Here is a 17,609-nt window from a genome sequence, read left to right as displayed (position 1 = left end):
GCATGATTTTTTACAATCGCAGTCACAAAAGTCAAAGACTTAGCACAAGTCTAAGCATTCTAAATTTGGAGAATAAGCTGTGAGTTTGCTCATAAATTTAGATTTTTATGTTAAATGTGATAATAGAACATAAAAAAATTAGAATACATGACCCTGAAATTAGTCTTAGTACAAGTCTTTGGGCATGTTTTGGTCCTTATTTCCAAATATTGGCCAAATATTAAAATTCGACTTTTATTGCCATTTAGACCTAACTAAAGGATGAAGATATTTAGCTATGTTTCATTTGGCAAAATAGCCTAAATAGGATAATATTTTTTTAATCCCAAAAAATTAGTGCTGTATTTTTTCTGGAATGGGGAACAGCTTAGGTGCATTTATGTGAACTCTCCCAATGTACAAAAATTCACCAATTATTTTCTTATGTTTATTACAAATTATGTCTGTAGGCATTTTGCAGTACTATAATAGGAACATTAGCTACCCATGCTATGCTGAAAGGTGCAGGCGTAGGGGATGAAACAGCTACAGCTACAGCAGCTACTATCACATGGCTGCTAAAAGGTAAATTAAATGATCATCAGCAACAGCGGGAGTCACCCAATTTTGCAGTACTATAATAGGAACATTAGCTACCCATGCTATGCTGAAAGGTGTAGGGGATGAAACAGTGACTGTAGCTATGATCACATGGCTGCTGAAAGGTAAATTAAATGATCATCAGCAACAGCGAGAGTCCCCCATTACCATAATAGGTACATTGGCTACCGATGCAATGCTGAAAGGTGCATAAAACAGTGACAGCAGCTACGATCACATGGCTGCTGAAAGGTAAATTAAATGATCATCAACAACAGCGGGAGTCCCCCATTACCATGATAGGTACATTAGCTACCGATGCTATGCTGATAGGAGATGAAACGGCTACAGCTACAGCAGCTACTATCACATGGCTGCTGAAAGGTAAATTAAATGATCATCAACAACAGCGGGAGTCCCCCATTACCATAATAGGTACATTAGCTACCCATGCTATGCTGATAGGAGATGAAACGGCTACAGCTACAGCAGCTACTATCACATGGCTGCTAAAAGGTAAATTAAATGATCATCAGCAACAGCGGGAGTCACCCAATTTTGCAGTACTATAATAGGAACATTAGCTACCCATGCTATGCTGAAAGGTGTAGGGGATGAAACAGTGACTGTAGCTACGATCACATGGCTGCTGAAAGGTAAATTAAATGATCATCAGCAACAGCGGGAGTCCCCCATTACCATAATCGGTACATTAGCTAACGATGCAATGCTGAAAGGTGCATAAAACAGTGACAGCAGTTACGATCACATGGCTGCTGAAAGGTAAATTAAATGATCATCAGCAACAGCGGGAGTCCCCCATTACCATAATAGGTACATTAGCTACCCATGCTATTCTGATAGGAGATGAAACGGCTACAGCTACAGCTACTATCACATGGCTGCTGAAAGGTAAATTAAATGATCATCAGCAACAGCGAGAGTCCCCCATTACCATAATCGGTACATTAGCTACCGATGCATAAAACAGTGACAGCAGTTACGATCACATGGCTGCTGAAAGGTAAATTAAATGATCATCAGCAACAGCGGGAGTCCCCCATTACCATAATAGGTACATTAGCTACCCATGTTATGCTGATAGGAGATGAAACGGCTACAGCTACAGCAGCTACTATCACATGGCTGCTGAAAGGTAAATTAAATGATCATCAGCAACAGCGGGAGTCCCCCATTACCATAATAGGTACATTAGCTACCGATGCAATGCTGAAAGTTGCATAAAACAGCGACAGCAGCTACGATCACATGGCTGCTGAAAGGTACAGCAGGAGTACCCCAAATGTTAGTCCAAAGGATCATTAGTCTGAAAGGGGGTAGAGCAAGTTGCTCCAGTGGTTAAGATCTTTGACTCTGGTACAAGATGTAGGTCCCTGGTTTGATTCATATTCAATTATCCGCTCTATATTACTGTATTTGAATTGTTGGACAGATGCAGGTGATGACAAAGATCTCTACGTCAGTTCCTATCAGCTCAGAAACTTGTACAAGTTCAACCTACGGCTCCTTGGAGAGCAGTGTTTCAACACTGAATGATTTACCTAGGTTAAATGAGACTAAAAAAGGCTTAAGGCACTTTAGAGTTTGTGTTAGGATTAATTTTCACTTTGTGATGTTACCATTATACTACTTTAAGAAAATTATTCTGTCCCTCATACAATTTGAAAAATTTGAAAGTGGAAGTAAGAAAAAAACCCCATGTATTTAGCATCCGGGTGGTAGGTTATATATTGTGTTTGGGAAGTGGTTTTGAAATTTAAACTTGACATTGTCCATGCAAAATAATGCTGCAAATCAATTTGTAACCAAGGAAACATGATGCACATATTAATTTTTTGTGATATTTGAGATTTAACCTAAGTAAAGAAAAAGTGAAAGCTAACGCTTGAACAACTTAGAAAAGCTGGATGGGTTGTTATTTTGGGAAGGGACAGTTATTAGGTCAGCACTGGTTTAATGTGACTTATCGCTATCTCACACATACTCATAAACCTTGTTACATATTCTTGTCGTTACAGATGGGACTTCAATGACGGGTAGAATCATGTTTGCTTGGTATAATAGGTAGGTAACACATATATCTGAGGCAGGCGAGGGACTCAGTACATTGACCGTATAGGATATATGCCGCAATCATGGGTCTCATTTTCGGCCATTTTGTCTATCTATCGACCCCTTTTACTAGGCCAACTTTGGTATATGGAGGAGTCATTTTTTCAAACCGTTCCAATTTTTTTCTGAAAAATAGCCCTATTTTGCCTAACTGTAAGGTATTGAAGAAAAAAAAAGTAGATATTTCCGCAAAATTTGGCCAAAAAATGTGACTTTTGGTATAGTGATGGGTCAACAGGTGCAAGGTTAAAGGCCATCTATGGTCATTTGAGGTCATTTTACAAATCAAATATGTTAAATTTTTTTAAAGAATCACGAAAGCTTCTTTGAAAAGCCATAAGGTATGATATCTATCAAATTTTAATTACGTTATTCTTTACTCAAAAAATATGCTGAGGTAATATCAGTATAAAGGTTTCTATCCATTTCAAGTCAAAATAACAAGTGGCATTTGGTGGCATTGTTTCCCACATTTTTTTACAAAGTGTAAAAGTGGGTTCAAGTCTCGGGATCCAGCATTGTGGTTTGAGAACCGTCCTCTCAGCAGGGACATGTTTTATGCCCGGCCCCCAACTCAACACAAAAATTGACAACCATGAGAATTACCAAATAGCGCAGAAAAGGAGTAATTTTTTTACCAGTAGCGAGGACCGCGAAATTGGGAAAATAGAGGGTATTTAATTTGGACAGTGCGCAAAATTTGACTGTGAAATCAGCAAAATAGGGGGTATTTAATTTGCACTGTCCGCGAAATTTGGATAAAAAGGGTACTTGGGAAAATCCGGTAATTTTATGTCAATATTTTATAGTGTCACTGAAAAGGGGTGTTGGAAATTCTAGTCATTGAAAACCACAAAAAAGGGGTTGTTTTTGGCCAAATTTTGTCCTTGATTTTGCATGAAAATGGGGGGTAAATTTGATGAAAAATCATTGCAAAGGGGGTCATTAAAAGATTTGGTAACTCTCATGGTTGCCAACTTTTGTGTTGAGTTGGGGGCCGGGGTTTTATGCACTAATTTACTAATCTACTTGTCATTTTTGTATTATTATTCATTTCAGTTCCAATCTAGACTGTGACTGCAAAAAATGGAGGTAAGGAAAACTGCCTTCTTATACAGCCCCTCTGATTGGTTAATTGCTTGAAATAATTATCTGTGTGACCAATCAAAATAAAGGAAAATAATGATAACTCCATGGACACTACCGTATCCCTAATCCAAACCTAAAATGGTCTAAATCCTAACGTTTCAGACTATAAATGACCCTTTGGACTATTAAATGGGCAGTTCCCATGATTTTGAGTGCTGCCCTAATTATTTGGCATTCCCCCTCCCTGTTGTCTGCTCTAAATTTTCAGATTCCACTTTTGTTCTCCCCTTTTTCTTTATTTAAAACTTTAAATTGCCCCCTCATGGTTCATGAGTAAGAAATTCAGATTCCCCTAAAGACCCCCCCCCCAAGTTTGCATTTCCCCTTAAAACTACCACTCTTTCCTGGCATAAATTATTGAATGGTCCAATTTTTTGTATATTTACGTTCAGATTATTTGCAGATATTCTCAACGATACTGCCTTCTGTGTCCAAATCCTAGCACCAGCCTTCTCGAGGAGTTTGTATACCCTTATAGCATGCATATCAGGACTATGTTTTGTAAGTAGAAAATAACATTGACCCCATGAGAACTACCTGCCGATTGGCCAAAATGAATATTGTGCCCAAATTTGAACCAATCAAGGAGGGTATTAATAAGATCATCTGCAAATGCAAGGTTGACCATAAATAGCTTAAAGCCTAGTCATAATTGGCAATTGAAATGAACATTTCAGGTTATCAACCAATCAGAAATGCTGTTAGATGACCAGTAGTATCCAGGGGGTTAAATCATATGCAATCACTCGCGTATACCAGGGGAGGGACAGTTAGGGAGCTAAGTGTGACGCATTCTCCAAAATCCATGAAAAGGTCCGCTTTTGCAGGACAACCTTTTAGATTCAGAGAATTGAATCTCTGGAAATGTTGAATGGCAATTGCCCTTTTTGGTAAGCCTTTGCGAGTAGATCTGAGATGTCATCATTTGACGTCATGCCGAAGTGCACATCGTTACTGCTCCACTTCATGGATTTGAAATGCCCAGTAGCGATGTTCACTAAACGGTGTGTGCAACGATGTGATGTCAAATGATGACATCTCAGTCTACTCGCAAAGGCTTACAGGATTTACGGAAACAGTCAATTTTGTGTCATCATGTTTATATGTTTGTTTGAAAGATAGTAATATGCTGATTCTGTTGCGACTTTTCACCACTCAATTATTGTGGGTCAACCTTAGAAGAACAATGACAGAGGTCCACTTTCTTTTAAGTGTCATGCACCCATCCAAATAAAATCCTGACTAAACGCTTGGTTTGAATATAAGACATTGGGCTATGCGCAGTTGAAATGTACACACCTCAGCTATATGGAAGACATGACTTATAATCGACCACACAGGGGGATGCAGATTTCAAATGGATTCACTCATTTAGGTAACCCCCAGCCCAAATTTTTACCAATGCGATCATGTTCCCACATGCACTCGCCATTTGCGACCTAAACATTTGCTAACTAGTCGCCAAGCAATTCCGGGCACTACTACTGATCATTATGACCATACAAATCTGTAATTGACCAATTTTGAGTAAGCTTTAAAATTTTGAAAAACAAACAAACAACACAAAATTGGTTCCGACTTACGAGAATTCAATTGAATACCTGAGTGGAAGAAGGGCCCAACTCCATTAAAATTGTTTTTGAGATATTAAGAAAAAACTTAATATTTGGAAAAGTTTTATAGACAGAATGTTTTCATTTTCAGGGGACCTTTAGTACATGAACATACAATATTACATACATTCGAAATTATATATAATGTTTACATGGCAACGGTACAGGTCTTAATACGAGCTGGAGTTGGGCCCTTCTTCCACTAACATACTGCAAGTGCCAGTTCCGTAAGCAGATATGTTAAAAATAGCTACAGAAATTTGATAATTATCCATTAATTGCACAAGTAGAAGCATGTAATATGTTAGCAAGAAAGTTTATTGCAGTGAAAAGCAGATTTCACGGATGAACAAAATTCCTCTTTAACCCAATATTTGTGGAAGAAGGGCCCAACTCCATGGAGTTGGGCCTTCTTTCTTCCATGAAAACCATGATTAAGTGTACATGGAAGACTATTTTGAGAGTGGATTTTGGCTCATCTTTCACACACAAGGAAGAACAGTCTACTGGCAATAAAATGCTGGGTCTAACTCATTTTTGTAAAAAATTGGAGTTGGGCCCTTCTTCCACTCAGGTATTCAATTCCCCGAAGCATAGCATTACATGATTTACACCTGCAGTTCACCTGTTCTTAGATCACGGGAATCCCCTAAAGCAGTGTAGTGACGTAGTGGGATTTCCATCGCCCCAAACATGTGCCATGCATATCGCACATACGCGTGTATTATACATGTATTTACATGTCACAATTTTAGTTATTAATGAGGTCAATCTGACTATTTTTTAAATTAAAAACAGAAAAAATATGACACAACACTCAATGGGGGAGTAACACAAAACATATAAATAAAGTTAAAAACCCGACATTTCGAAAAGACAAAACTTTTCTTTCTCAAGGGATAAAATAAGAGACCTGCTCTCAGTATAGTGGAGACCAGCTCTGATCAAAAAAAGAAAATAAAAAGCTGCATTGACTGGAGCATTGATTAAGCAGCAGAAAATAAACGAAATCTGAATAACAGTAGAGGCTTGAGTGGGTTGGGACAGGTGTGAAAAACCATAACTTGTACTGTAAACAGTAATTCAATTGCTGGCGACTAGATTTCAACTTTAGGAGCCAATGGCTGCCAAATTATTTTTCCTGTGTACAGGGTTGGTAACCCCATATGGAATTCATACTCCCTGTGTGGAAGATTAAGGTCATGTCTTTCATAGGGGGTGTATGGATTTCAACTGGAATAGACATGGCTAACTGTGAACCCTGTGTTATTAACTCATTATTTCTTCTATTTTGTAATTCAGGCAATAGTTGGGCTAGTAGGAGGGGCAACTAGGGCAGCATTAACTATGCATCAAGCAAGGAGGAATAATATGGCGGATGTGTCGGCTAAAGACGGGAGTCAGGTGAGTCAGAACGTTTGTTTGTTTGTTTTAGTAGCAGTGAGGCTAGGGCAGCCTTAAGGATGCACCCAGGATTGTGTTTTTAAACTTTATTTTCACTATATCCTTTAAGTAACAAAGACAATTACTGTGAATTATGAAAGGAATTCAATTATATCCTTAAAATTTGGGGGGAAATTACACCTTTTTGAAAAAGGTGAAAAAAAAAGTCAGTTTTGCATTCCTTTCATCATTTCCTGTCCAAAAAAGCTATACTTTCAAATACTTGTCATCGGTACTTCAAAACTTCTAGTGAAAAGGTTTTTTTATGTTAATTTGAAAATCAAGTGTAAGTCATCAAGTCCAAACATGTGCTATTCCACTTGAAATCCATGAAAGGTATGACCTTAATCTCCCACACAGGGGGGGTTGTAGATTTGAATTAAAGTCACCCATTCAGGTAACCCTATTAATTCACACTCCCTGTGTGGGAGATTAAGGTTATGTCTTTCATATAGGGGGTGTATGAATTTCAACTGGAATAGTCCATAAAATAAACAGTTATTTTCTCAAAATCAAGAGTTACCGTAAAACCTCGTCTACAAGCATATACAGCCTGTCTCAAAAAAAGTTGTGCAAGTGAAAAGCGCCCTCTTTGGCAATTAGAAAATACCGTTGTGACATAATGCTTACATCAACGTCACGGGTGTAGTCTTAGCTCTCAAATACCGTTTGTTCTGTTCAATTTACTTGTTTTAATCTCGAGATATGCTTAGTTAACGCCGAAAGGGTAAAATCACAATTGTGCCACTTTTACTAGGGAAGTGAGTTTTGCATGTAAATCAGCGATAGCATCAAGTTTATCAAGAGTTCCTTCGTGAAATCAAAAGAATGCATCAATTACACAATACAAATTGTTTTTACTGTTTTTACTGTTTTTACTATTTTATCATGATGCAGGAATAATGATTCTCTTTTTCCACAGAAAAGATAAATAAATATTTCACATTCTGCTGTAAAATTAAATACATGTGCACGTCAATGATTTTATCATGGTAAATACTGTTCTCTTAGTCACTCAAGGCATGTTAAAACACAAACAAATATTGCACACTAAGGTCCGTATGCACAAAAGAGTTAGAGAGGGTCTAAAGTTAGACCTGGTCTAACTGGAATCAAGTTCCACCGGGAATGGTCCTTTACTCTTATTTCCTGCCTAGAGTAGCTAGCAAATTCTAAAGATTTTAATGCAATGTTAAAAAATAATACAAAATAACTTTGTAGAGTTCTAGAGCTAATGTAAAGGAAAATGTCCTTTCTCATGGTACTAAATTCCACTTAGATCAGGTCTGACTTTAGACCCGGTCTGACTCTTTTGTGCATACGGACCTTATTTTATATTACTTGTTGGGAGAGAAATTAGACAAAATTATACACGCGCGCTGATGTTGATGCGAATAATGCGTCAAATGCACGAGCCCCGAAGGGAGAGTGCATTAGACGCATCAGCTATATTGATTTTACATGTACAGCTCTCTTCCGTAGTAAAAGTGGCACAATTGTGATTTGCCCCTTTCGTTGTTAAATAAACATATCTCGAGATTGCAACAAGCAAAGTGAACAGAACAAACGTCATTTGAGAGCTAAGACTGCGCCCTTGACGTTGATGTAAGCATAATGTCACAACAGTTTTTTCTAATTGCCAAAGAGGGCGCTTTTCACTTGCACAATTTTTTTTTTTTTTTTGAGACAGGCTGTATAGTGCTTCTGATGAAAGCTAAATTAATCCAGGCGCCATTATGTAGTGTGAGCAAATAAATTACATATCCAAGCATATACAAACAAGTATTATTGTAAGATCAATCTATTGTACTGGCATGTTTATGCATGTATGGTATTAATTTAGCTTTCGTCAAAAACACTATATATGCTTATAGACGAGGTTTTACGGTATCTCAAGAATCACTGAATCAATACTAGTCTTGTTTGTACTCATTTTAAAGTATTTTTCAGGCTGGTTCCAGGTCATGAAAATGGAAAATTCTGAAATTTTCGAATTCTTAAAGAAAATTTGGAACTTGTTGTCTGCAATATTTTAATATTTTTTTCTCTTTCAGGAAACAATGGTCAATTTAGCTGGCCTATTAATAAGCCTGATGATTACACCAATTGTGGCTGGTCATACAAGGTATGTATACAATGGTTTGCCTCAAAGTTCAGTGACATAGGTGCACATTTCGCTATGCGCAGTATCAAATCGTGCACATAAGGTTAATCTCTCGGAGCGTACATGTACAAGGGCGGTTTGTCGGCATGCTTGCAGCACAATTGCGGAAAGGCATTGCCATCACTACTGAATTTGAGGTAAACCAAAGAATAATGATAATATACCGTAAGACAAATATCTTTATAACAATGATAGTTTTATGATGTTTATGAACAAGGTTAATGACTGATGTGATTTTTTTAACGTGCAAATGACAAAACTAATGCACATGCCCTTTAATTTTTCCCATCGCAATGCACTCACCCTTCATCAGGGTCATGCATTGTTCTGGTGAAAATAATTAAAGGGCCTGTGTATTAATTCTTGTCATCTGCACTACCACAAAATCATATTCAGTCATTAAAACCTCTCATTTATTCCACTGACACTAGGATATTTCACATCAGATAGCTACTAACAATAATAGCACTGCATGACTGCTCCCCATTTTACACCTGGGTGGAGTGGCGTTGAGAATACCATATGAAAAAGCAGACAGTACACAAGTAGCACTTTGAAGTCCGATATATTTTTATCCTTTTGTTTCAGTTTGACCTGGAGTCTATTCCTATTGGCAGTTACCATGCACATATATGCCAACTTTAGAGCTGTCAAATCAGTCGTCATGGAAACGCTCAATCAAGCTCGATTTCATATAGTCTGTCAAGCGTTTCTAGATTGTAATCAACAACAGATAAATGGGGTGATGAATCCAGCCGTGGTGAATCCTTTAGAGCCTGTGATTTGGAGTAAGTATTCAATAGTTTGTCAAGCAGTGGCGTAGCGTCATAGAGGGGGGGGGGGGGCACGTTCTCCCCAATCGATTCTAAAATTTAGAAAATCCCATAGGAAAATTGCCAAAAAATGGCTTGTGCCCCCCATCAGACCCGGATCCGCCCCAATCGGATGACCCACGCTACGCCACTGTTGTCAAGTGTTTCTAAATAGTAATTAACAACAGATAAATGGGCTGATGAATCTAGCTGAATCCTCTAGAGCCTGTGATATGATATGGAATAGTTCGTATATTCATTATAATTATGTGTGGACCAGTTTCAAATGACCTAATCCAATTACATTCGCCACTACGATGGCCGTTTATGTGTCAACAAAAATCTAGGTCTTGACCATGTGCCCTAGCTTTACCATTATGGAATATAGTGGATTAATTTGCAAATCATAGTGGACTGACCAGGATGTGAGGTTATTGTTTGTGGCACACGCTGCCTGATGGGTATATTCCTAATACATTTGGGTGTATTCCTAATACAATTTAGGTGTATTCCTAATACATTTGGGTGTATTCCTAATACCCGGGGGGGGGGGGGTTTTCAAAATTTTTTGTACGGGGGGGGGCCGGGCAGAGTTTCGGATGCTGGCTTTCTCTATACCAACTTTTTGCTGTTTTTGCTACCCATCAGTATACCAATTTTCAAGAAAAAGCACCCAAATTTGCCATAATTGGGTGCTTTAAGGGCACTTTGGCCAAAATGCGCCCAATTGGGCGCACTGGTCTCCACTGAAAACCCACCCATTGATATACCAAAATCGCTGAAAAGGTACCCCAAAACCGTGGCACATCCCCGTATACCTTCAACCAGGAAGAACCCCCTCCGGGTCCTAATACTTATGGGTGAACATTGTACAATGTATTCCTGATACATTTGGGTGTATTGTATTCCTGATAGTACATTTTGTACAATGTATTCCTAATACATGCAGTTGGGTGTATTTCTAATACATTTGGATGTATTCCTAATACATTTGTGTGTTTTTCATTTGTTTCAGGTCAGACCAGACCATTTACTTTACATTTAGGTGTACAGTTGAGCAGACTATTACAGAGGTAGGTATATAAAAGGGCTATTCCAGTGAAATCCATACACCCCCTATGGAAGACATGACTTTATAATCTTCCACACAGGGGGTGTAGATTTAAAAAGAACTACCTTGAAAGGTGAGGGAAAACCATTGACTAATATAGAGATACAAACCAACCACAAATAGCCAAAGTCCCAGCATCACCCGATAATGAGATAGATAGATAGATAGATTTATTATTATCTTTTCACTCATTACATGATACAAGAATAATACATAAGAATAATACATTATAAAGATATCAGGAATAATACATATATAATAAACTATGGAAATGCATAATACAACGATGAGTGAAGGAATTACAGTTGAGGCCCAAAGGCCTGTAGCTCTGTAACCCCTTGATACAGGTATATGGCATTTATTTGACATGGCAGCAGGTTGGTAGACAACAAAAATGCCGAGTCCAACCAACCAGCTGTCATGTCCATCAATGACATATCCTATGTTAACATTTAAGGAAAAACAAAGAAAAACAAAATGCACATATCAAAACTAATTATTGAAAGTAAATTAATGAAATTAGTGAACAAAATAATTGGTGAGGTACACATGATTGAAAGACTACATACAATTTAGAATAGCTTTGCATGAGATGTTGTTTATACTTTTTCCGGAATTGCTTCACTGATGACGAGCACTTGATATCAGTATCAATAGCATTCCAAAGCTTTATACCTGCATATTTAATAGATTTCTCACAAAAGACTTGTGAAATGAGTGCCGATTGTTCCATGAAGTGCGGCAGACAAAACTGCTATGCACATAGTGCATATTTTTACGGTCTAGCTTTCGCATGTGAAGACATGTAACACAAAGGTACGCAACACTGGAGTGATTGTTAGACACGCATTAGTCTATGGGGAAAACATACTTCAATTATTTCCTAAACTTAAATGATTATTTCTCATTCCCCATAAACCGTTTGCAAATGGGCTATATATTCATTTAAAATCCACACTACCCCTGTGGAAGGTTTGGGAAATATTGTTCACGGGGGAGTATGAATTTCAAATGGAATGATCACATTATTAACCAACTCTATTTGAAACTCACCCTCCCTCTGACTATGGATGATTCAGATTGAATCATTCTCAAAGGGTATATGAAAATCGGGAGCTGCAAATTGTGTTCATTCTATTTGAAATTCATACTCCCCTTGTAGATATTTTCTCCCTGTCGGAAGATAATTCTAACATCTTCCACAGGGATAGTGTGGATTTTAAACAGAATATCCCAATTCACCTTTATCCAAGATGGCTGCCTCATGAGCGCCATCTTGGATGTGCAAGGAAGGAATTGACCATTTCAGTAAATCCCATAAGCCTTTGCGGTTAGACCTGAGATGTTGTCATGCCAATGTGCACATCGGTATTGTGCACTTCATGTCTTTGAAATGTGCAGTAATGCTGTTCGCTCAACGATATGCACATCGGCGTGGCGTCAAATGAGAACATCTATCAGGTCTACACGCAAAGGCTTATGGGATTTACCGAAAAGGTTAATTGAATATTCGCATGTATGTGTTGGGTGCAGGAAGTGTTAAGCTTATCTGCTATTGAACCGGTTGTATATAAATAGTTCGGATCCGCAACTTTATTACAAAATAATGAAATTTGACATGACAGATGCGTAATAAAGTTGAACTATTTCAGACGCCTGCATGTAATAGTATAATTTGATGCGATCAAGCAAAATGAGTCAGATGCCGGGAATATTGATTTTGAGATATAGCCAATAATAATATTCAACTTCTTTTGCATTTTATTGTTCTGAGTAATATTAAAATGACCATATCTCTAGAACCATAAGTCTAATTATGATGGGGTTTACAGCAAAATGAATTTATGAAAATGGCTCATGCAATGAAATTGAAAACCGAATTTTGATTTTAATTGACACCAGACTCTTTTAGCTTGATCGCATCACTTTATTATTTAGTCAAAAACACATGTAGTGGGTAGTATTAGGTTGTGGTTACAAGGACCATGTCCCTCGGCGATTATTGGGAGGGGTGTTCCTCCTTTGGGGGTGGGGTGGGGGAGGGGGATCCTACAGGACTACTGCTATGGTGATCATAATGTCAGATAGGTTTGTTCTTTCACAGTTCTCTAGACTTGGATAAGTGCAGTAATAAGGTGGAAGGGGGGGGGGGTCATCCGGTATCTAACCTTATGGTGATCATAATGATAGGTTTGTTTTCACAGTTCTCCAGACTTGGATGAGTGTATACATAGCAATGATAAGGTTGGGGGGGGGGGATATAGCAATGATAAGGTGTGTGGGGGGCATAGCAATGATAAGGTGGGGGTCCTGCGGATCTACTCCTATGGTGATCATAATGATAGGTTTGTTCTTTCACAGTTCACCAGACTTGGATGAGTGTCTGCATAGCAATGATAAGGTTGGGGGGGTCCCTGCTGGTGGTCATAATGATAGGTTTGTTCTTTCACAGTTCACTAGAATTGGATGAGTGTCTGCATAGCAATGATAAGGTTGGGGGTCCCTGTATCTACTCCTATGGTGGTCATAATGATAGGTTTATTCTTTCACAGTTCACCAGACTTGGATGAGTGTCTGCATAGCAATGATAAGGTTTGGGGAGTGGGAAGGGGGACATAGCAATGATAAGGTGGGGGAGGGTTCCTCTGGTATCTACTCCTATGGTGGTCATAATGATAGGTTTATTCTTTCACAGTTCACCAGACTTGGATGAGTGTCTACATAGCAATGATAAGGAGCATTATCTAATGGGTTTCAACAACCGGAAAGGTAAAGTACAATACTAGCCCTTGTTAGGCACCAGGACCAAATTTGTTTGATCTTTGGATTGACTGTCGATGCTGCTTCGATGCTTGTTATTAATAAGCGATCAACTAATTAATCAAAATTAATAGTAAAATTGTATTTGACGATGCATTGCGTACAAAGATTATATGTTATAATAATTAGCAGTAGCTAATTAGTTGATATTTCATAAATAGAAAGGATCGACCAATTATCAATGCTCGATTGAAAGATTGAACTGATTTGGTTCAATTGCCTTGGCCTGTAAATTTAGCATTATGTGTACATCTAAAACCAAAAAAGAATGTTGCTGCTACATGTGTCTCTTATAGCTAGGAATAAATAGTACCAGACTCATCTCAAGTGGAGGTCAATTCAAATCATCTCCAAGTCACATGGTTTAGGACTAATGTGTCTCATTTTCAACCATATGACCTATTTTTCTAAGCCAATTTTGGGTCATGTTTTAATTTTCCCAATGTATTCTGAAAAATAACCCAAATGTAGCCAAATTTTTGAGATTTAAAAAAAAATTAACATTTGGCCAAAATTTTTGATGTAGCGATGGGTCCAAATTTCTTGGAAAGATGGTATATGAATGGGTCCACTTTCAAATTCCCAACTTGCACACCCCTACCAAAACCAAACTTTACCCCCCCCATTTAAAGTCCTTGAAATCCCTGAATTACAGTTGAACCTTTTTTTCTGTGAACCAGCAATAACCAGGCAGTACATTTAACCCCATTTTCTGCCTCTGAGTACTATTTTGATTGGTTACAAAGAGGGCTATATCATGTATTGAACCAATCAGAGATATGGTAAGAATAGTCAGTAAGGCTAAAGGGGATTTAGCTTAAAATTGATGAGGGATCTAAAAGCTCTATTTTGATTGGTTACTCAGATAATAATATCATAATTAACCAATCAGTGGCTATGTTAGAAAGACAGTAGTGTCCATGGGGCTAAAAATGCCAACTTAGTGAGCATATTTTCCTACCTAGTTTTACATAGGTTCCTAAAGAGGACATTTAGAGCTTTCAGAAACTGAAAACCCCATGTTGATACAAGTTTCCTTTGTGAAGTTACATCAATTTAAAAATTGCTGAAAACAGTGTAAAACAAAAGAATTTGAACCCTTTCTTTGCCAATATCTCAAAATCAATATAAGCGACAAGCGACTCATTTCCCTTGATCGTGCCACATATTTGTCTGAAAAGTTCCTGTCTGTTTAGCTCTGCGGTGCAGATCACCTGGTGGTCTTGGTATGGCGTCACCCATGGGTGACATGGGCATTAAATTAAGCAAATTTTATTAAGTAGCCTAACACAGCTGCTGGAATTGTTCATTTATTCTTTTGCTCTCTTTTTTGCAGGTGAAATTAATGTAGTACTTCATCATAATGCAACAGCTGAAGACGTGATCAAAGCCTGCTTCCAGGTGGAGATTGTCATGTTTGCAAAGAAACAAGCTTCTGAGAACCACCCGGTAAGACTGTAAGGCCCCCTGCCAAAAAAATGTTTGCTTGCCCTCAACCGACCGACCCTAATTTTGGAAATCGGAAAAAAAAAATGTCTATTTACTGTACAAAAGAATACCGACCGTATTTTTGGAAATTCCTGAAAAAGGTTGGTTTTTTTTTCAAATTTTTGCATTCTGAAGATGTAAAAAACGTATTTTAGAGATTGTGTTCAACATTTTAGATGTTTATTAGTAATGTTAGTTGATTCATTTTGACACCAAAATTGTCTGATTTTAAATATTTTGAGCCTTAATTAATACAAACAGTAGAGTTTGCTAGTACCGGGGGTAATTAAAAAAAAATCCAGACCGACCGACCCAATCTTTAAAATTCATTTGAGGGCAAGTAAACAATTTTAATTTTGGCCTAAGCTACAAATGCACATACAGGACTGACTGTAAGCTACATTCAGGTATCATGGCCCTTGTATACATGGGACTGACAGCATAATATCCTTTGTGAATGTGTAAAAGATGGCCAAGGCAAAATATGTCTCTACCTGATTTATGTGCATGCATCATAAAAACCATGTTAGGCAAAAAAAAAAAAGTTTGTTTCCTGTAGCGTGTGTGCATTACGTTTTGACGGCTAATTTGCGCATTAGAATTTTTTTTTTTTCACTTACAAAGAAAACAACCAAAAAAACTGAATAAATCGCAAAAAACAATACAAAACACTACTGGAGTAAACATTTACACTTCACACAACAAAAGAGCATAGTGAAAAACTACTTGAGAAAACATCACACATATTTTAAAATACCTTTTTGAATCTGAAGGTTGAAAGGGGAGCATAAAAATTCTTGAATATGAAGAAATATGATTTTTTTGTGTGTGTGTCGAAGAGACCCACTGTAAATTTCCACTCCAATTTGCAGCAAAAAAGTGTTTTGTTTTTTTCATTTGAAGACATGGATTATAATTTTTTTGGCCTTATCAGACTCCAGCTAAACACATTATAAAACACATGATTGGGCTCTTCCAATTGAAATTCATACATCCACTATGGAAGACATGACTTTAATCTCCAAGACAGGGAGTGTAGATTTTAAATGGAATCACACATTCAGGTAACCCCATTTGAAATCTACACACTCTCTCTCTGTGAAAGATTAAGGACATGTATTCCATAAGGAGTGTGGATTTCATCTGGAATGGCCCATTCTATTATTGTGAAAAATAATTTCAAGCTACTATACGTGTACATCCACATTTAACTATGCACTTGTCGGCTGTTACATATGTCTCTTTTTACAGATTATATAGCTTGGAATAAATATCAGACTCATCTCAAGTGGAGATCACTTCAAATCATTCCCAAGTCACATGTTTTAGGAATACAGAGAGCACTCCTTAACCATGTGACTTTGTGGATGATTTGAAGTGACTTCCACTTGAGATGAGTCTGGTATTTATTCCTAGCTATTATGTGAAATGAGACACATATAGCAGCCGACAAGTGCATCGCTTTGATGTGGATGTACACATATTGCAAAATTTGTTTTTGTATCACACCCATTTGCAGATACAGCGACAAGCTCCTAGTCACTTTGTTAAAGATCTCATTGATGTGTTCACAAATGGTAAGTAATACAAAGTTCATACATACTCACGATATAACGACGTTTCTGATTGGATTTGCGCTCTCTTTTGCTGGTCATAAATACCGTTTATGACCAGTACGCAGGGCATAAACAAGCTGCGTCACGCAGCGTTGGAACCCAATTAACACGATCCACGATTTGCTAGTGTTGCGTACACGCGCATGTCACCGTGCCCATCTCACGCGGAGCGCAAAAGATGACGCGTATCACGCGTTGACTCCCGGCCGTTGACCTCATGAGCCGAGCTGCTTCCTGCATGTAGGCCTACTCATTTTCTTCCAATTTATGAAGGAAAACGGTATGGAAATGTTATTTAAACTTGTAAACCCTTATTATTTTCATCTGTATTGCCTTGCTAAGAATGTTGGGTATGTATGATCGGGGTTTATTGATAGAATTTATGGCATGATCGCTGTTTATGCCCTCGGCTTTCGCCTCGGGCATAAACATCGATCATGCCCTCAATCCTATGAATGAACCCCTAATTAATTTGTAAATTAATATCAAAATCAAAGTGATTATTTCAGATTCCAGAAAAAATGCAGCACAAATTTCTGTGGATTATAAACATATCCTGTTTACCAAATAAAACAGTTCAATCCTAATCCTTTAGTTGAAACTAACTGGCAATAAAAGTTTAATATTGATATTTGGCCAATTTTTGGAAATAATGACAAGAACATACAATTTCGTATGTTT

General features: G+C 37.7%; 1 protein-coding gene across 3 annotated transcripts in view; it reads left to right on the top strand.

The window, feature by feature from the left end:
- LOC140146347 (RUS family member 1-like) overlaps positions 1-17,609 on the top strand; it is a 38,200-nt gene that overhangs the window by 19,248 nt on the left and 1,343 nt on the right. For 2 of the 3 annotated variants that reach the window (XM_072168156.1, XM_072168157.1), the window contains exons 4-14: positions 450-564; positions 2,619-2,664; positions 3,772-3,804; positions 4,254-4,362; positions 6,777-6,878; positions 8,972-9,042; positions 9,670-9,869; positions 10,909-10,966; positions 13,700-13,773; positions 15,161-15,273; positions 16,832-16,889. In XM_072168156.1, the coding sequence (XP_072024257.1) occupies positions 450-564; positions 2,619-2,664; positions 3,772-3,804; positions 4,254-4,362; positions 6,777-6,878; positions 8,972-9,042; positions 9,670-9,869; positions 10,909-10,966; positions 13,700-13,773; positions 15,161-15,273; positions 16,832-16,889 (979 nt within the window). Of the gene's footprint in view, positions 1-449; positions 565-2,618; positions 2,665-3,771; positions 3,805-4,253; positions 4,363-6,776; positions 6,879-8,971; positions 9,043-9,669; positions 9,870-10,908; positions 10,967-13,365; positions 13,406-13,699; positions 13,774-15,160; positions 15,274-16,831; positions 16,890-17,609 lie in introns of all 3 variants that reach the window. The other variant, XM_072168158.1, reaches the window with a different exon arrangement.

This window comes from Amphiura filiformis, chromosome 2, assembly GCF_039555335.1.
Source record: "Amphiura filiformis chromosome 2, Afil_fr2py, whole genome shotgun sequence".
In the NCBI taxonomy this organism is placed as follows: domain Eukaryota; kingdom Metazoa; phylum Echinodermata; class Ophiuroidea; order Amphilepidida; family Amphiuridae; genus Amphiura; species Amphiura filiformis.
This window is presented reverse-complemented; position numbering and strand designations above follow the sequence as displayed.